The sequence below is a fragment of the Catharus ustulatus genome, chromosome 13 (assembly GCF_009819885.2).
Source record: "Catharus ustulatus isolate bCatUst1 chromosome 13, bCatUst1.pri.v2, whole genome shotgun sequence".
In the NCBI taxonomy this organism is placed as follows: Eukaryota; Metazoa; Chordata; class Aves; order Passeriformes; family Turdidae; genus Catharus; species Catharus ustulatus.
The window spans coordinates 17,186,093-17,206,944 of NC_046233.1; the positions used below are offsets into that span (position 1 = coordinate 17,186,093).

Here is a 20,852-nt window from a genome sequence, read left to right on the forward strand (position 1 = left end):
CTTCTCCTTAGGATAAATTCCCTTTATGCCTTGTTCTGAGTCACTGTGCCAGCTTTTATTATAATTTGGAGTTGCATTGCCATCCTAATCTCACTGGTTGAGGTTTGGGTTCTCAAATCCCATGGGAAAGAAATTCCCTGTGTGATTTAAGGTTCATGTTTTAGCTTTCAGCAAAATGCAGGTTTTAATTCTAAATTGGTTCAGATTAGGAATGACAGATCTTAGATGTCCACAGTTTAAATTTCCTCCCCTCTTTATATAAAAATAGCATTTTTCCGTTTTACATTATTTATATTATTTATATTATTTCCTTTTATAATACCACATAGTTGAGGAGCTTTTTAAAGAAAACCATGAGATTTTATCTGAATCAGAGACTGTTCCAGATAATTTTTGTGTAAGTAGTACCTGACAGTGAGCTGACAGCACTTAGGAGAGAAAGAGGCAGCAGCTGTTGCTGTAGAGCACAAGGAACCTTTTTTGCATCAGTCTAAAACAGGAATGAATATTCTCCTGGTACACAGCATGTGTTTAAAATCTTGCCTGGGAGGTGAATGGCATAGGGAAAACTGGTTTTTAGGAAGGAATGTTTCTTAGACCTTTCCTGTAACTAAAAAAAAATAAAATTGCAAGAGGAATGTCTCAGAAGTTGCTGTTTGTTTGTGAAGTTTTCAGTGAAAACTGCAACATACCAAGGAAATTGCAATTAAGGTGGCTTCTGCCTTGTGAATGCAAAATGCTGGAGTAATGAATTACTGAAAAGTGTCCTATGTGTATTTTCTAAATTTATTTCATTATTTTGAAATTTTTCTCAGAGTCAATAACACTTATTTGTCTCCATTAACTTCAGCTTTCCTTTTGCTCTTCTGTAGGTTCTCCTTTTCCTGTTGTGTGGTTTTTCTTGAAGCTCATTTTTAAAAGTCTTGATCTGCTTTTCTGTAACATGGGATTTCAGAGTTTTCATCCACATTTATAGTTACAGGCACTTATGTTGGAATGTCTCTGTTCTTTCCAATCTTTCAGGATCTCAGCAGCAAGGACATGAAGAGGGATTTGTACATAGTTGCCCATGTAATCCGAATAGGTACAGTATGATTTAGTGCTTGAAATATATGTAATAAGCAGAGCTCTTGGAGTATTTTCACATGTATGTTTTAATTAGCTGACTTTGTAATAATTTATACATTTGGAGAACTCAGTCATAGATTGATTGACATTCAGACCATATGGAGCTAAGTGTTAGAGAGCTACTGATGACTGTTTAACAGTGATTTTGTTCTCTGAGTCTGAAACAGTATTTTTGATTAAACACCACATCTATGGGAGAGGGACAAACTAAAAAGGCTTTTTGTTTAATGTTTAAAGATTTCAAATGAGATCTTTTTAGTGGTGATATAGCTGCATTACAGAGCAGGACATCAGTATGTCTGACCATCCACATGGAGTAAAGCAGAGGCTGTTAGAAAGATATATATCAAGATTTGTTTGCTGCTGTAGGAATCTGTGGTGCAAGTACATATTTTACCTGTGTTAAATATAATTTATTTTAAATATTAGGCCTGAAATGTTCACAGTGTATAGTAGGAGCAGCAAAGACAGTTTCCTCAGCTCTGTTACTGTAAACAAGCGAGTAGTGCAGTGCCATTTGTGTGTTTCATGTTTTCAGGTGACTGAAGAATGGCCAGACAGTGTTTTGCAAGGAAAGGGTTTTTAAGCCTGCTGCCAGTCACTAGGCACAGACACCTTTGCTGAAGTACAGCTGCTCTAAACAGAGCTCTGTGTGTTGTCCTGGAAATGGCAATGTGCCTTCACAAATGTGTCAGAGAGGTCGGGGTTTCATTATCTGACTTCCCGTGTCATGAGAGCCTACACATCAGAATTGCTCTGCTATCACTGGAGGTGATAAATGAAGCTTGTAGCAAGATGCTGTATTAACCTTGATGCAAGGGCTGGACAAATTATTATGTGTAATGTTACAAGTTCACTTTGATTATCACAGTGATTTTTCTGGCCTTGGCATCTTTTGCTATATTTAAAAACTGCCTCAGTAATAGGAAGTCAATCACTGAGCAGCTTTGTACCTCAGATTTCTCCTTCCTGTGCTCCAAGAAGGATCCATCCAAACATGATAAACAACCAATATATAATATTAAATATATACAATATACAATACATTCCCTTAAAGCAGTTGAATAGAATGAGAATTTGTGCAAATAGTGCACTCTAAGGAGGGAGCACAGTGAATCTGTGTGTGGGTCAGACTGGTGAGTACAAGGCACATTCTTGGCTCATCCACAGATGATTTGTAGTCAGCCCAGCTGGATGCAAATATGTGTCATGGAGCTACAAATCAAAGCTGGCCAGACATGATGCTGTTCACTTTGCCCTTGACTGTTTTTGGCTGAGTGAGGGTAGGTTCAAGTGCACTTTTGGGTTTGAAAAGTTGAAGAGTGAAAAGCTGTGGTGGGTTGATCTCAGGTGGACACCAGGTACCCTCCAAGCCTCTCTGTCACTCCCCTCCTCAGCAGGATGGGGCTGGGGACCAAATGAGATGGAGGAAGGGTGAAGATAAAGACAGTCTCATAAAGCAAAGGCTATGAGCAGAAGCAAAGGAAAGCAAAAGATGAATTCCCTACTTTCCATCAGCCATCAATGTCCAGTCACTAGCCAGGAAGGCAGGCTTCAATCTGCATAGAGCCCAACCTCACAATGACAAATGTCCCCACTCCTCCTTCTTTTATTGTCATGTGCTTTGGGACATGCCTTTGGCCAGTGTGGGTCAGCTGTCCTGGCTGTGTCCCCTCCCAGAGCTGTCCCCCAGGCTCCTGGAGAGAGGGATTTGCAGAGGCAGCCCTGGGCACCAGCACAGCCCAGCACGTGGGGCTGGGGGAGAACCAACCCCAGCTCCTGCAGAGGAAGGCAGGAGTGTCAGCCTGCAGCTGCAAGTGTCCTGGGAGTGTGTTCTCAGAGGGGTAATGAGCACAGCAGGCAGGGTGTGCTGTGTGTCCATCCCTGATGTTTGAATTTCCTTCCTGCAGGTCGCATGTTGCTCAATGACTCCAAGAAAGGGCCCCCCCATTTGCACTATCGGCGCCCCTACGGCTGTGCAGTGCTCAGCATCATGGATGTGCTCCAGTCCATCTCAGAAATCAAGGAAGAGAAGGACTTTGTGCTCAAAGTTTACACGTGAGTAACTCCTAGAAGGAAGTTTTTAGCTTCTTTGTTATTCCAGTAGCTCGTAGAAACTGATGAATATTATCCACAGATGTTTCAGGTGTGTGAAATGCTTCAGAAGTTATTGAATATTGCCCAAATCTATGTGACTTGCAAAGCTGCTCTTTTATTAATGTGAATTATTTAAAATCTGCTGAGCTCAAACCCGAAGAAATGTGCTGCATTTCATCTGATGAAGGGAATAATAACTCATGCCTCATCTGCTATTCCTTACCACTCATGGTAACCAACAAAAGAAATAGAAAACAACTGAAGTCAACAGTGCGTGACCAAAATTCTCAAAACAAAACAACATTTTTTGACTGTCTTCAGTTATTTGTGATTTTGAACTTTGAACTATCAAATTCTTATTATGAAATGCTGTCTCATAGTTGTAATAAAGAGGTCACAGACAAACTGTCTGCAGACTTCAGGGAATATTTAAATCCCTTGTCAGTGAGGATAAATACTGGCAAGATCTGCTTTGCAGATGGGCTGAGGCACAGCTGACACTGCTTTGTGGTCTGTGGCCACTGTTGAGGTTAGTAAGATAATTTGGCGGGTTATGGAATTTTGTCATTCTTTGAGAAGCGCATTCAGCAGCAGAAAATGTGACCTTCAAGGAAAACTAAATGAAAAAATTACTTTTACTGTTCACTGAAGATTCTTGAATGTCTCTTCATACATTGGAAATCTCTCAAGTCCAAACAAAAGTCTCTCAGAGTCAGCTCTTTCATTCTTCTTTTGCCAAAAGTTATGAAAATAGTAGCAAAAATGTCAAATTATAGGGAAGAAAATGGTCATCTTTCTTCTCTCTGTCAGTGGAATCCGGCCAGTCTTGGCCTTTTGTCACATTCAGTTTCAGCTTATCTCAGACCAGTAGGTTTTGGCTGTATAGTTCTGTTGGCTTTTTAGATATGGTGTTAATGTATTGCAACTGCAATGTTTTGAATGTTACAGAAATGGAGCATTCTGATTATTATATTTCTGTTTGGTTGCCCTTTTAATGCCTCTTTAGCTTCTGAAAAATAGAACAGAAAAAACTTGTGGAAACACTTTGTCAGTGACAAGTGGAGTCACACAGCCCTTTAGAGCAACTTAAAGTCTTGGTGCAGTGATGGAATAAAAATCACAGGATACAGAGCTTCCCTTTTCTCCCTGCTAATCTGCAGTGTTTTGTTAACATGGATTCCCTTCACAGCACCAACAGTTTTGCCCAAATTCCTCAGCAGATTTGCACCAGCTGTTCCTCACGTGGGCAGGGAGAGCCCCTGGCTGAACTGAGCTCTGTAATCAGATGTTTGTAATTCTTTATCACTATTATCACTCTCCTGGGCTCTTGTAAGGCTTGTACATCATTCTTTTATGTTGCTGCTCTTTGCAGGGTTCTGTGTAAACCTCCAGCAGAAATGTTCCGGAAGGAACATGGATATATGTGAGGGGCACCAGCTCATCCCCTTTGCAGCTTTGCTGGCTGTTAGACAGAGTTTTCGTGGGTTTGTCTCTTGCATCTTCTCTTTGCACATTCCTTTAGCTAGCCTGCCTTTTGTGTTCATAGGCTACAATTGAAATGACAGGGTTTTGTCCTTTGGAAGTTTAAAATTGAATATGAGTGCTTAAACAGCCCTGAACTGATTTTCTTACCTGCTGCTCTCATTTTGATCACTGTTTAAATGCCTCAGGCCAGCTCAGAAACATCATGAAGATGAAATAAAGGGAGAGGTGTATTTGTGTTTTTCAAGGAGCAGTAAAAAACATTCCTTTCATACACTATGTGGCTAAAGCTTACAGCTGCCACAAATGAGACAGCCAGAAAAGCCTTTTCACAGGGAGAAGCTGGAAAAAATTTGAGAGACTGTAACCTAACAAAGGCTGAAACAAATACATGGTGTGTCAATGGAGACTTCTGCTGAATCCACAAGAGAATGCTTATGGGAGGGGAAAATAAAATCAATTTACTTCACCAGTCTTTCTCAGCTTGCCTTATTATTGTTAAAGATTTATGTCTGAAAAATATTTTTTTCTCACAATTGAGATTTTCTTCTTTTTTAATCCCACAGTCATGTTAAAATCTCCCTAAGAGGATAGAGTACCAAGCTGTAGTTATAAGCTCATTATGCAAAAGCATAAAGGTTTACTTTTATTATTCTTTTTAATATATATGTAAAATAATTTTAAAGTGAGATGGAAGTTAAATTCTTGGTCCATTTTTTCTGAGATAACTTCACTTAATATTTTGTATTCCTTTGTATCTTTAATGAAATTTTTTGCTCATTGAATGTTACTTTTTGTCCCCATCTTACTATTTCCCTGAAAACTTCATGCATTTCTCTTCCATATTCACTTTTTCTGTTTCTCTTTTTCTGTCCTACTTTCTTGCAATCTTTTTTTCCTCTTTCTCCAGCCCTAGGTGTTAAAATTCTTACCTGTTGATGCCTGAATGTCTTGCCCTTTGCTATTCCATTGTTACTGTTTGCCCAGCTGGACAAGAGCTCCCACCCCATTGTTCTGTCCCCAGCTGCTGGCACCAGGGGCTGCTGTGGGATGGAAAACATTCCAAATGTGCATTTACTGCACAGCCAGCCAGCCTCAAAGGTGATGGATGGCTCAGGAGAAAATTCTTATTTAAAGGAGAAATAGATTCTTTTATATCCTTGGTATCTGCACAAGTAAAGTGAGCACAGTAAGACAATTCCAAGCAAGTGTTTCCAGGCCATCCTTTCAAAGCTGGGAGAAGATTTTCCTTCCTGGCACTCAGGAAATGCCAAGTGCAGCTTCCACTGGCACTTGATACAAATCTGGCTCTAAGTTGCCTTTCCAGTTGATTTTGGGATAACTTGGTTGCAGGTTAATTTGCAGGCATAAGTCACTGGTGGCTGAAGCCTATTTTAACTTGAACTTCATAGTCTGGTACAGCAACTGAAAAATCACCACAGGTCAGACATGTTTGGAACTGTGAGGAGGGAGGATGGTATAGAGTTTGTGCTATGGGTTCTGTCTCTGCTTTTAGGAGAATATTATTTGGAGTAGGATAAATGACTTTTAATGTGTTGACTGTGTGAAGATAAATTTTATTTTTTCTTGATGAGTGAGCTGAATTAGCACACAACACCACAATTACTGGCAGGGGGTTTGTACTGTCCATTAATGCCTTAGCTCTGTTGTGCTTTAGTTTTGAGAGGTTGCTTTGAGGAGTGCAATTACAGTCAATTTACTGTGAAGTTCTGCAAGGTCACTTCATGCTGATCTGCCTTGTGTGACTGTGTGGGCACTGGTGTCTCCTCCCAGAAGTGACACAGTACTTACAGGAGGTGGGCAGTAGAGCAAGTGAAATGTTCTGTGTGTTTCATTTGTTCCAAGTTGTCTCTGTTCCTTTTGCTGTTCTAAGGACATTTGGGGGTGTCAGTAATTGTGCCATCACAGGCTTTGGGGGTTACCTCATTATTATTGACAGCACATGGTTTTACAAGACTGCAGCTGTAGGAAATTACCAGCTCCTTGTAGAGAGCCTGAATTCCTTCTGCCATGCTATTCTTCAGTTACATAATGCAGCAAACCAAAACATCCCCACTGCTTTCACAGGAGCTGGTGTGTGTCTTACCCTGGCTGTGTTGACATGCTGTACTCTTGGGGGAAGCAAAAAAAGGGAAAAAATGGTAATATTCTTGGAGAAGTTTTACAAAGTGATTTATTTCTCAAAATTCCTAGGAGCTGAAAGCTTAGAGTATTAGCTTTTTTTTAACCTTTAAGAGTCAATAGGACAGAAGTTTAATTAAATTGTTTAATTCAATTGGTTTTCAGGAGAAATGAGATTCACTATTGCTGCCGAGTTAAAAATTGCTGACTTCATGGGGAATCATTGAATCTTGCTGTTGTGATTTAAACAAAGCACAGATGTATTTAAAATGCAGTTAGACTTGAGCAACATACAGCTTTTCCTTTCTTTTTTAACCAATAGCACTGTTTGTGGTAAAGGTGCCATTTTTTTTTCTCATGAGAGAAGATTTTATGGCTCCTCTTTCATGTAAAAGCTTGATGAAGAAGGTCACACAGTTCTTCGCCTTTCTCTCCCCAGTCTGAGGTCTCTCCCACCCTGTGGGACAGTAGCCTGTGGCCTCAGAACGTGGAGCTGGTTTCCTTGATTCCTGTCTCAGTGGAGCTTCAATTCCTGCCTGCTGTGCTATGAATCCTGAGCAGAAGTGTGTCACTATTTTCTACATGAAAGAATTCTGATAGAATGTCCAGAGCTTTCTTCATTCTGTCATAATCTGAAGAGTGGAGCAGTAGCTTTGATGACAGAAGAATTACCATCAGCTCCAAAGCGTCCATTCAAATGACATAATTATTAGGGAATATTTTGTTTCCTTCCACTTTTAAAAATAAGAGTTATGTGGGATTTCTCTCCTTAATCAGGACCCTGCAAGCTTTCATATTATCTCTACAGCAAAGTTGACTGTCATGTACTAAGATGGTTGAGCAGAAAGCATTTAACTTGAATTAGTGTGCTTTTATTTTAGGTGTAACAATGAAAATGAGTGGTGCCAGATCCATGAAAACATCATCCGCAAGTCCAGCACCAAATACACAGCCCCCAGCTCCAACTATGGTAAATACCTCCTTGTGCTTGTCAGAACTGCAGCTGAACATCTCCTTTAGGAAACTGCTGATTATTTGTAGCAGAGAAATTCACTGAGATGTGAGGTTTTCCTTTGGTAGCTAATGACAGATAAATAGGGAAAGTAAATGCTGTTTTATCTGTTTACCTCATGTAATGATGTCTGTAGTTGCTAATTCAGAGATATCACTGCTCTCCCATTGCAAATGAAGCAGCTGATGGCATACAGTTCAGCTTCATTACAGCCAGTTCTGCATTCATTACCAAGTGCCTGAATCATGGTGGTGTCCAAATACTGAAGTTGTCTTAATTTTGCTTGTTTGCATATTGAGGAACTGTAGTGCAATATGCAGTGCACACTCCAATAGAAGAGATTAAGCACAAGGATAAGCAAATAAAACATTGTGCAGGTTTGGAATTTCACTGTGGCAAAAAGCTGGTTTCATTCCTTGCTGCTCCTCCAAAGTTATCCACTAGTCATCATTAAAAGATCTTCCTAAATTCTTTATAACTCTGAAAACTTGAGCAACGTGTCTGAACTTCCAAATTTGCTCCAGTCCTGTTACACTGGAGTTTAAAAATTTTATTTTCATTGGTTTGTTTTTAATAGCAAACAGGGATATAAAATGAACAAGTTTTCCTCTAAGTGGCAAAAATAGTCAAGGCTGATTTCTAATGAACATGTCTCTCTTGTGTGCTGTGAAACCTTCTGCACACACAGACACCCTCATCCATGGTATTCAAAGGGTTTGGACTTTTTCCATGGTTTCAGAGCCTGTGTTTTCCCTGCAGTGCTCTCCCCTCTATCCAGCTGGGCAGTTGCATGTCCATGTTTTGGCAGCTTTTGAGTACATACATGCTGACTGTCCAGCTGGCTGGTTGGCCTCCCTTTTCCTTCATTTTAAGGCATTTTCTTCATCCCAGCTCCCAGTATTCATTAACTTTATACAATCTTCATGTAATCTGGGTATCTACTTATTTGCCAAATTTGACTGAAGCCAAACAACAGGCTTGAAAATTATTTCAAGGGGAGGAGGCAGGAAGTGGGTGGGAGGTACATGATACTCCTGGTTTTGTTCCCTTGGTAACTTGTCTGAGAAAATGGTGACTAAATATTGGTCACAAAGCCCAGATACTGAGCTTAGTTTCCTAAGCAGGACTTTGAATGGCTCATGCAAAAATGTGCATCCAAGGCAGGATTTGGTTTGGTGTGTGTTGTTCTGGGCAGGGATGAGAGAGGACAGAAAGAACTCTTGACCAAGTGACACTGCAGGAGATAAAGAATGAGGAAAAGTGCTCTGTGCAGGTAATTCTCATGGATATGTAAAGCTGGCAGTGTGTGCTCAGCAGGTGAGACTGGGCTTGAATGGCTGAGCTCAATCCTGGTATTATTTGGTGTGGTAATGGTGGACTTCATAACTTCATTCTCCTATGTTGTAAATTAAAAGCAAGTAAAGAAAACAGCTGGGCTGAGATTAAATGTGTAGTTATTCCTAGTCCAATTGTTCACATGATACCCTGAACAACAGAGCTGGTTGCTGAAGTCAGTTTGGCCTGTTGGCAGTCCTGAAACATGTCGAGGAAATGCTGGGAATTTCCTTAAAATCAACATCCCTCTATGAAGCAGTTAAAGAAATGAGTGGAACAGACACATTTTAAGTATTTTCATTATATAAAGCAGGATTAAAGGCACTTTAGAGATGTTCCAGAGTTTTGTGTGGTTGCTGGTCCCTCAGGCATTGCTCCTACATGTCATAACCTGCTGCATGTGAGGAATAGAAGGAATGGAAGTCCTTTCTGTAACCTGGGACATGTCTGTATTCTGATTGTTGGGAGTTGTATTTTAATGTAATTCTGTGTTCTTAACTGATCCCTTGTAACAGTTTTGTTTCCTCCATTTCAATTTTCAATTACTCCAAGGGAGAAAAGAACTCTGTGTTTATATATTGTATCAAATTAACTGTGGAGCAAAACATTAATTTACCTGCGTGCTTTGTACACGCAGAATCTAATTCTTAGGTCAGAAACAATGAACCTCTTTGGTTTTTTTCCAGGACTTATAATATCTCTTCAGCTTCTTCGTGGTGACATGGAGCAGATTCGAAGGGAAAACCCCATGATCTTCAACAGAGGTGTTTCTGTCACCAGGAAGCTGGGATTTCCTGATGTTATAATGCCAGGTAAACAGAGCAGCTCCAAGCTGAAAATACTGGGCATTCTTTTCTCATACTCTCCCAGTCAAGTGCAGCTGGGATGGGCATTCTACTTGAGTGAGATTTGTAACAGAGTTGTCTTATTTATCAGTAAATGCCAGATTTGGGGAGGCAAATGCTAAAACATTGTCAGGAGCAGACATTACAGTGATGGAAGGTGTTAAAATCATGTGGATAGAAGGGAATCTGGAAAGATTGCTCTGATATTCCCCATGACCCCTGCCAGTTAATATCCCTCTTGTACACTCAGCATAAAGATGTTTCTTTTTAAATGCATGAAATTTCTTCTTCCCAACAATCAAAATCCTGGAAAAAATGAGTTTCCACTTTGTAACCTTGATGTTTTTGAGTTTGTGTGATCCTTTTGTAATGAGAAGCAGAGAAGATTAAGACCTTGTTGGATTTTGCCTCTGGCCTCACAGAGCAGTGTCTTGGCTGCAGCCCTGCTGTGCTTCCTCTGCTCTTCACCTCTGGAGCAGCAGCTGGAGATGCTTCTTGGCTTGGCAGCCCCAGCACAGCCAAAAGTTCATTTAGGAAAGAACACAGAACGTGGGCAATCATGCAACCACATAAAACCTGGTGTTACACTGGCTTGACTTTAGCAGTGTGGTAACAAATGGGTTTGCTGATGAGTAGCATTTGAACTATTACTTCATTGCTGTGATGAGCAAGCCCAAGGGTGACTTTACAGACATGGGAGGTTTGGTGAAAGCATAATGGGAAAAGCATCAGATTTTATTAGTCAAAAGGCTGCAGTGAGACTCAGTATCAGAAGCAGTTGTAGTCTCATTATGGAAGCTCTTCAGAAACCACAATAAAATAGGGAGTAGATGAGAAGCATTTCTAGAGACTAAAGAGTCAAAGGATTTAGAACAGCATGTGTATATTTACTAATGAGCTTGAAAATGGTGGTAAGACAGCAACAGAGGATGTGGGCTATAAAGCCAGTTCTAAATGTTGTGGCCTTAGAGCAGTTCTAGGCATAACCCAAAGCAATGGAATAGGGAAAAGATTAATTATTGCAGGCTGATGTACAGACACAGCAGCTGCAAGGTGATCTGCTATAATTGAGATCACAGCTGGATGTGTCACATTTACACACCTGTGCAAGGGAATTGATTCTCCTGCAAGAACTGCTTGATCCTCCATTTCTGTGGATTAAGCTGTACCTCAGGTGCTTCAGGCCACTGAAGCTGAAGGAACAGTCCTCAGGGTTCCCCTGAGAAATTCTGTTTTGTTTTCTGGGCCCTGGCCCCTCTACAAAGTGCACAGTGTGTCCCTGTATTTGCTGCTTTGGGCAAGACTTTGGGCCAGGGCTTGAGTAAACAGGTCAGCAGTGCTCATACAAAAAGTGCTCCTGTCCTAAGCTTTTCAAATTCTCTGTTCATTGCAGCTAATCCAAATTTCAAGATTCTCTTTGTGAGAGCCACAGTTCTTTTTGGAGAAGACACTGGGGTTTTAAGATGATAACCTGTTTGGAATTGTATACATACATATATATACATATACACATACATACACACACACACATATAGATAGATATAGATATAATACTCAAAATGCTGATTGATAGAAACAATGGTGGTAGAATCACCATTCTGCTGTTCCTGCCTCTCTAGAGGGTCTGGGCACAGAACTTCTCCTTGATTCCAGGTGAGCTACAAGAGGTTTTCATATATTGAGTTTAGCTGCAAAGCTTTAGGCATTGTAAGAATAATGCTTCTATTTGTGAGGAAAGGCAGTTTGTACATGTCTGTAAACACCAGGTAAGAAAAGCCAAGCAGTTGAGGAAGTGTGAATGAACTTTCACTGTCGTTGTAAATGAGGACATTGCCAGAGTAGAGAGGAGCTATGAAGAGAGGGATGGTCATGGAAGGGGCTCCAGAGACCTTCACTATCTAGGGTATTCTCCAGAATAATGAAATCTCTGGAAAATGAGAATATTGAAATGTAATGGAACTCCACTGATGCAGAAAACAGTATTCTGTCTAATTACTAATCAGGGTTTTTTTGGAAATCAAAGAATGTTTGACACAGTCAAATGACAGCAGATATTTACCTGTTGTTTGCTTTTAAAACAACACATCCAGCTGGAGTTTGCCTGACATCCAGGATAGAACATTTGGCTTGTGTTACCTTTCAGGTGGATTAGCCCAGCTACATGAACAAGGAATGTCTATCAATTGCCCTTGTGCTTATGTTTCTATAGCAGAATCAAACATTCCTCCTTGGCTTTATGAGTATTCTCTAAAGATGAAAAATAATTAACTGGGGACACACATAACCAAAAAAAAAAAAAAAAACCAAAAAATCCCCAACCAGAGACTGAAAGCTATCATGCACATTAGCAGTTTTCAGCTAAGTCTGCTGCTTTAATAGTCTTTGTCAAACCAGCTCTTCCTTGCTTTGCTTCAGAACTGTTTGTCATTAAACACAGGGTTTCCTCTTCCAGAAAACAGTGTAGAAGGTTCATGACCTGTATTTTACAAGTAGATACAGAATTTTCAGGACAGTGGGGATCAAAAATGGTTTTTTATGAATAAATTAATAATGGCTGTGTCACTTGGTACTTTTTTTGAAAAAACAGTGATCATTCTGCTGAACCAAGAAATCTATTCTTAAAAAAAGTAAATAGCTCTAACATTTCAACTTAATTTTTTTTGTCATAGGTTTGAACATTTTCATTTTTAACAGGAAATCCTTTCACATGTGCACATCTTAACTACTAAAATTCTGTAGCTGTGTCTCATTACTGTTTTCCTATCCCTTTTTGTTTTCTAAACTGGAGCATTAGCTCCCAAGACCTCTTTTTCTGTCCTTCAGATAGGAGCAACATCAGTGGTAGCTGGTCATCATTAAGAAACAAAGTGAAACTGGTCTTTATGGGTTTGTATCTTGCATGGTTATGCAGCACAAGCTTAATATTCTACAAAATAACCCTTCCTGCCTTCTTTTGTAATGTTAAAATGTTCTTTGTTTCCTGCTGTGTTGTGATCTGACAAGAGCATCAGAAAGACTTCAGTTATCTTTTTTAGCAAAATCAGAGGGGATTCAGTCAAACCAGCCTCCTGAAGAAGTTATGGTGGGGTTTTGTTCATTTGTGGTTTGTTTTGGTTTTATTCCTTTTCTAAATTGCTCCTGGGTTTAAGGCCATGCATCTGATCCTGCCAATTTTACCTTTCCCAGAGCTGAGAGCAGTGAGGCCTGTGCTGCTCCTTGGGGATTGCAGCTGGGCTTTGTGCAGGACTTGCTGAGCTGAAATCTGTTGCACAAGCTTGGTGTTTGTCAGTCCCCCAAGGACATCCCTCCCCTTGCCCATGTGCTGATAAGTATTCTGTCTTTTCCTTTGATCCTCTGATGAAAAGTGCATGCTTCATCTCCGACTCGTGAGTGATGTTTCTTTCTCTTTTTTCTCTCTTCTTGTCTTAATTTCCTGGCTTCTCTCCTGTTCCTTTCCCTTTATTCTCTCCCCTTTGTTTCTGATGCAGAGATGAAGATTGTTGGGTGTAAGTTTCTGCTTTTCTGTGTAATGTCTGCTTTTTGCTTGCTTTTTTCCATTTTCATTTCTTCCATGGAATGTTGGGATTGATAAAGGCAGCGAATCATAACATCACAGGGAAACTTTGGTAACAGGGAGGTGGAGGCTTTGTCTCTCTTCATACCACAGGGTTTCAGGCAAATTTAGTAACTGTGACAGGTGAATCAGTGAGAAACATCTCAGCATCTGTTCAATCAGTGAACACAAAGTCATGGCAAAAATACATTGAGGGAAGGACATGGTAAAATCCATCAGCCATTCTCAGAATGTTCATGAAAAGAGTGTTAACGAGACCAAAAGACATAATTATGTAATAATTAACACCAAAAAGTGTCTACAGGGAGGATAAAAAGTATTATTGTCATAAATAAACTTGTGGAAATGGAAAGTTGGAGGAGATAAGAAGCATTAAAAAACAACTTCCTACAACTGAAAGGCAAATATTCCAGGGAAATCACTGCATTTAAAAAGGGCATTGTATAAATTCTTTTCTATACATAGAAGTCAAACAGTGGGTAGCAAATAACCTAATAAGTATTGCTTGTCCCTTTTCTTTGAAACAATTGTGTTCTGCTCAGTGAAAGCTGGAGATGCACACAGAGTTACACTTGCATAATGTTCTCTTTAGAGAAAAAAAAAACTAATTTAATTTGCCATAGAGGCAGCAGATAGAAGCTTTGTTTCCCCTTGCTGCTGTAATATTGCTCACAATTATGTTAATAGTTGCTCATTGTAACTATTTCAAGAATATAGGCCTTCAAAAAAACCTGCTGCCTGGCTGGGGAAGGGACAGAAATGAGCTGCTGAAATGGATGGGATGTGATCCCCTGAGTGTGGGACTGAGCCAGGAAACCAGTGGGAATTCAGGGGCTTCTCAGGGCTGTCAGAGGGGATGTCACTGCTAAAGCCTGGGAAAATCACACAGTGGGGAGATGGGACTGGGAACAAGTCCTGAGGGGCAGCCAGAACAGGACAGGGGTGCTGGAGACCCTTCCCACTGAGCCTTGGCCAGTTTGTCCTTGTGCCTGTGGTTTGGAGGAGTGATGTGATGGCACAAAGCTGTTCTGTCAGCCTCAGCTGTGCTGCAGTCCCTGCCCTGCACAGGTAGCTGTGTGTTTGCACTGGAGGCACAAGGGGGGAGTTGTGCTGTTTGAGGTCAGGGACCTATCCCTGGCCCCTCCAAAGCAGCAGCTTCCAGGGAAGAGCATGCAGAGAGGGAATGACCAGGATAATGTGAGAGCCTCAGCCAGGAGCAGAGCAGCTCCCCTGCAAGGAGCTCGAGCAAATACAACCAGAACATGTGAGAACACTGCACAGGAACAGAAATCCTCTACACTTTGTGCTTTGCTTCAAAGCTTTTCCTGAGCTTGGCTTAGGTCAGTGGGGTGATACTGATTGGCCCTGGTTTTTCATTTATAGACAGGACATAAATGTACAGGTTTGGGTTTTCTTCAGAAGCCATTGTGGAAGATACTCTGATTGTCTTTCTTGCCCATTCACTCTTCTGTGAAATGCCACTATTTTTGAAGAGATGCCAAACCCAGGGGTGTTAGAGAGTCCAACAGACAGTGCTTCACAGTGTGGGGCCCTAAGTGAATAGGACCAGATCAGCAATTTGATAAAAATAGACCTAAATGCTAAATATTCTGATTTTTTCCCCTTGGCAGCCCAAATTGTAAAAGACTAAACTTTCACCTTGAAAACATCCAATATTCTCTGGATAAATAGCAATTTTACTTAGTTGTAAATAGACCTACACACTCAGATTTCTGGGAGCTGCCACTTTTCCCCAGCTTGCAGGGATGTCCACAAAGTCCAAAAAAAGTCATATGACAGCTCAGAAAAAGAAATTAGAATTGAGTGATGAGAAATTTGTGTCTCTCTCCTGCAGAAACTTCTGTGAATTATGTACCCTTTTTGACAGAGTATTTTTCTGCACAAAACAGGGACCATTCCTGTCCTCAGTGTCCAAAATCTTTGGGATTTCTGAATAAAAAGTGTTTGATGGAATGCAGACAGTTCCTGTAAATTGTTACTATTTTGCAGTAGAAGTAACTGGTCAGCCTTACAGTGAAAAACCTACACACCCTGTCAGGAAAAACTCCCATTTCTTCTGCTGGAGCTAGACAAGGAGTGGCTGTTGGGCTGCTTCAGGTTATTCAGTCTTGAGAATGACAAATAACTATTTGGAACTCTTCCAGTACATTCCTTTATACTGCAAATGCAAAATCAATATTTGGCTCATGTGGCCTTTTCCCCTACTCCTTTTTGCCCCCATTACCATTAAAATAGTTTTAGATGATATGAGAAAGGATTTCCATTCAATACAAGTGAACGTCCCCAAGCTATAATTTATGATTTATAATTTAAATTACTGTATGTTGGACATTGAGCTTTGTAAATAGGTTAAAACAGACAAACAAACAAACAGAAAAAAAAACTTAATAAAGGTGAAGGAAGTTGATAAAGGAAGAGCCCCATAACACATCAGTAAGTGATTTTTTAATATTATCATGGAAAACACTGTCTTTCAAGGCATTTGATACGGAATTAATGTCAGTAACCATGTATATAAAAAGTACATGGCTAAAAAGAAGTTTACTTTTGTTTTGAACTGGAAAACAATTGTAGAGAGATGGGCTTTGAAACAAATCCCACTTTGAAGTTTTCAGTTTTTTGACAGCCATCCAGCACAGAGACCTCAGCTTCAAATGACATCAGCAGGTTTTACTCTATAAATACCCATGGCCCACTGGCCTTGTGGCACTTTTTATTCTGTTGTGATGATGGGAGGCCACAGCTCACCCAGTTTTGTGCTCTGTGCTGCTGTTTGGGAAGTCCTGAGGCCTCTGTGGTCCAAGCTGAGGTAGCAGCCTGGTTTTCCCCCAAAATGCAGGATTTGCTGTCACAAGCACAGGGCTGTTTGTGCAGTCATTTGCATGAACAGTCTGACATCTTAAACAAGTTTATTATTTATCTCTTTATCTCTCTCCAATGGAATTCATCCAGCCCAGCCCAGGTTCCTGCCTGCCCTGGCACGTCTCTGTCAGTGGGGATGGAGCTGCCCAGGCTGTTCCTGGTCTGGCTGATCCCACCATGGTGAGCTCTGTGCCAGGAGTCCTGTGCCATGTGCAGCCCTGTGCCAGGAGTCCTGTGCCAGGAGCCTGTGCCATGTGCAGCCCTGTGCCAGGAGTCCTCTGCCCACTGCCCCTGCGTGCCCAGCCCCACATGTTTCTGAGCTTTCTCTCTAGCCCTGCTCACTCAGAGCAGAGATTGCAATAAACTGCTCTGTGCTCTGGATTCTGTGCTGCCCACTGAGGTATCAGAGCTCAAATCCCTCAAAACTGCAAGCAAATGGAGAAAAACAAAAGGCTTGTGAGGCCTCAGGTCAAGTGATATGTTAGGAAAAGGAGATTGCTCCCTGTAGGAAGGTGATTTCCACCAAAATAATCACCCTACCTGATGGTTAAATGCTTTTTTGTCTTTGTTAGAAACATTTACTTCCTATTTTTACTGTATGTAGTTACCTTTTTATATTTTTGAAGATCCAATAGATTATTTTTACAATATTTTGTTATATTTCACTTTCATACTTTTCCCCATCTTCTTCCTTAATTTTTGTGCAAATCTACTGATTTTAAGATCCCTCTACTCCCCACCCCAAAGGCTTTTTTTTTTAATTAGTGGAGTAATATCCCTCCTGTAAAACTTAATAGAAGATAAGATGCTATATATAACCAAATGCTGCCTTTAATTTAGGCTGGAAAATGATTTGCTGTCTGACATTGGACTTTGTGTAGCCAGACTGCCTTCCAGAAAAGAGGTCATAAGTAGGGAGCTCCAAAATGCTAATTCTAGTGAGTACAATTAATTTCTGTTAAGATTTACAGCATAGAAATTGAAACTTTTTTCCTAATTGTGCAAACTGCTTAGAAAAAGGGATGGAGTCCGTTAAGTAGGAGGATTTTCAAAACAAAAGGCCCAACTTATTTTGTGATGAATTTTGTATTTTCTTGATATTCCTATAATCAGGATAGAGGTATCTCAGCTTGATTTGGAGCCCCAAGATAATTTTCTCTTTTATGACCTGTGGATGGTTGCATTTGATGCTGTGCTTTGATAATCCAAAGCAGATCCAATATCCAAGGTCTTTCACCAAGCTCTTGCTGTTATCTTTTCCCTGTTGAAGCCCCCTGGCAGCTCAGCCTCTGCCTGGGAGGTGTTCCCAGCACTGAGCCCACGTTCTGCACACAGACTCTCATTCACAGAGAGGTCCTAGTGGGAAGCACCGAGTGGCAGCCACTGAGCTGGATTTTCCATGCTCAAAGAGTTGTACTTATCTCCAGAAATAAAACTGAAAGCAAAGGCAGGACTGAAAGCTTCTATTGTTTGTCCCTACAGTAGATTAAGGAACAAGTTCTGGGGGGTTTTTGACTTCAGGAAGAATTTGAAGCTCTGCTTTGAGGGGCACAAAAGGATGTCCCTCAGTGCCTGAAAGCAAATACTGCCTTATTTCATTGTGCTTCTGATTAATACAGAGATTTAACTGCATCAGCTTCTCCAAGTGGAAGAACTCAGACATTAAAGGAGTCTCTGCTTTGTTCCATTACTTTGTTATTTAGTGTGTTGGGGCTGATTAACAAAATACTTGCTTTGAAAGGGTTTAATTTTTTTTTTAATTTTATATATTGCCCTTTAGTGTGTTTACCTTTCTGGGTAGTAGATAAAAAGAAGTGTTAAGTGTGAACCATCATAAAATGATGACAGTAACTAAATCTTACAGAAAAACAGGTGTTACTGCTGTCCTTTTGGTGTAGGCCTTAGAATTGACCACATTAGTTTTGAAAGCAAGTAGGTTCCCAAAGGTTCCCAAATCAGATTTTGAAATAAAACCAAACTAAGTGAGCTAGAGTCTGTGAAATTCAGGATAACAAGATGCTGAGACACAAACATTTCTATTTCTGAATATAGTAATTTGGTCTGAAAGCTCCTGCAAATGACGTAGTGAGAAGCTGGCAAGTGTCCATACTGTCTGCTTTCATATAGCCATGCATATGGATACCAGAGGCCAGCCAGAAAACTAGCAAAAATTACATTTATAATTCCTTCCTAATCTGTCTGAACTAAATTGTGACCAGGTTTCCAAAAAGGCTGCTTTTATTTTGTTGTTATGATAAAAGGAAATTATGAAAATACAGAAAATGCTTGAAAGGCTAAGTGAACAGAATGTTATTCTGATCATCACAAAAGTACTAATTTTTTGTAAAATATATTGGAAATAGGAAGTCTGAAGCTAAGGATGTTTTGTCAGGCTCAGCCTGACGTTTCCAGCTCAGCTAACAAGGCACAGTATAGCAGTAAAAGGTTTTTTTTCCTTCCCCACTTACATAATTAAATCCAGTATTGATTCTGAGTTCACATAATTAAAGGCATTACTAACAATGGTCTGATTTTATGCACTGATATGAAACTGTTCATCCGTATTAACAATTAACTTGCTGCTTGGAATGATTGGGGCATCAGCATCGTCTTGCAGAACACAGAGAACGATTTGCAGAGTGGAGCTGGGACAGCCCCCAGTGTCCCTGTGGAGTTTAAGGCTGTGGCTCTGCTCTGTCCCTGCAGGTGACATCCGGAATGACCTGTACCTGACCCTGGAGAAGGGGGACTTTGAAAGGGGTGGCAAAAGTGTGCAGAAGAACATCGAGGTGACCATGTACGTGCTCTATGCCGATGGAGAAATCCTGAAAGTAAGTGCTGCTTTCCCTGAGAGCCTCAGGTGCTCCCTGCAGGGACACATCCTCTTGTTCCAGAGTCTCTGATGCAAGGGAAGAGCTAAAATAAAACTGACCCTCTCTCTCTTCTTTTTTTTTTTTTTTTCCCTGAAGTTTGTAGACTCTATATTATAAAGTTACAAGTCTGTAAAGATTTGGAGCACTTCCCTTATATGGAGACAGAAGACTTGGAGAAAATACTCATAAACTGAAAAGCCTGTGTGATTTCCAAATGTGATGTCAGTGGCTAAAGCGAAAAAATGTAGAGTAACTGTAAATCAGAACTGAGGAGTATATGGCATATCTAAAATTAAATCATGTGTGTCATACAACACGATGAAATGTGATTCCAAGGGAGACTTCTAAATCTGAGTTGTTGGGTTACTGAATGTAGTTCTGGAAAATAACTTTGAATAAAATTTCACCCTGGGTTGGCTCCATTCCAGCTGGGGATGGGGATTGTTTATGTTTGTTGTTTTACCTCCTCCTTTATTGAAGAGAAGGAGGTGGGTAGGAGGTTGTGAATGTAGAGAAGTAAACAGGAAGGATTTCAGCATGAGCAGCTATCAGAAATGACTTCCCCCTGCTTATTCTTTTACCTCCACTGCAATAAAATGGGCTTTGTAGCCATTACTACAATCTAAACACCTCAAGTGTGTACTGAACACATTGCCACAATCTTCTGGCTTTAATTGAAAGGAGAACTTTCATTACTATAACTGCTTGTGGTTTCATTAAAAGGAAAGTGTATTTCTTGTAAGGAACTCGTTTGTGCTCAGAGCTGTTGCAGGAAGATCAGATTCCTCTTCTGCCTAAGCTTTTCACGAGTGGCCACGTTTTAATAATCAGTTGATTTCAAACTACTGAGGACAAAGAGAACATCAGCATCTCAAACTGCAATTCAGCATCTTCAAATGCTAATGTGCATAATGGTGCCTGATGATTACACAAAAGCCAGATAATTTCTAGACATTATTTCGGTCCTAACTTCAGTGATTTTGGTTGGTATGGTCATTCACAGAGATGAAGTTGGTTTTTCATTGTCTTTGCCTGTTATTACTGTTGTAAAATACATTGGGGCTTTACATGGGAGAATGGGACGGGCATTGCACAAACACTGTAAAGGATGATCAGTCCAGTTAGAAAAAAATCAGGTGAACAGACTGTCCTGGGAAGCTACCCCATCCCTGGAAGTGTTCAAAGCCAGGCTGAATGGAACTCTGAGCAACCCGGTGAAAGGTGTCCCTGCCCATGGCAGGGGGCTGGAACAAAAGCCTTAAAGTCCTTTCCAAACCATTCTAGGATTTGCCATAAAGGAGAGACTTTACATGTAAAGGATCTTTGTGGGGTTTTAAAATTTAGGCCACGTATTTAAAAGAAGCTCTCTGTCCCAGTTTTTATGGTACTGCTCCTCTGTATGGTTGCAGTCAAAGCAGCAAAGACACTTGGTTTGTGGCTGGGAGATCTTTGGTTCCTGCTGTTTCACAATGCCTGGGAAT

At 40.5% G+C, this 20,852-nt stretch overlaps 1 protein-coding gene across 10 annotated transcripts in view; it reads left to right on the forward strand.

Moving 5' to 3' along the window:
• DOCK3 (dedicator of cytokinesis 3) overlaps positions 1 to 20,852 on the forward strand; it is a 187,416-nt gene that overhangs the window by 97,610 nt on the left and 68,954 nt on the right. For all 10 annotated transcript variants that reach the window (XM_033071720.1, XM_033071726.1, XM_033071722.1 and 7 more), the window contains exons 11-15: positions 1,024 to 1,084; positions 3,039 to 3,186; positions 7,731 to 7,819; positions 9,883 to 10,008; positions 19,205 to 19,329. In XM_033071720.1, coding sequence (XP_032927611.1) covers positions 1,024 to 1,084; positions 3,039 to 3,186; positions 7,731 to 7,819; positions 9,883 to 10,008; positions 19,205 to 19,329 — 549 coding nt within the window. The remainder of the gene's footprint in view (positions 1 to 1,023; positions 1,085 to 3,038; positions 3,187 to 7,730; positions 7,820 to 9,882; positions 10,009 to 19,204; positions 19,330 to 20,852) is intronic.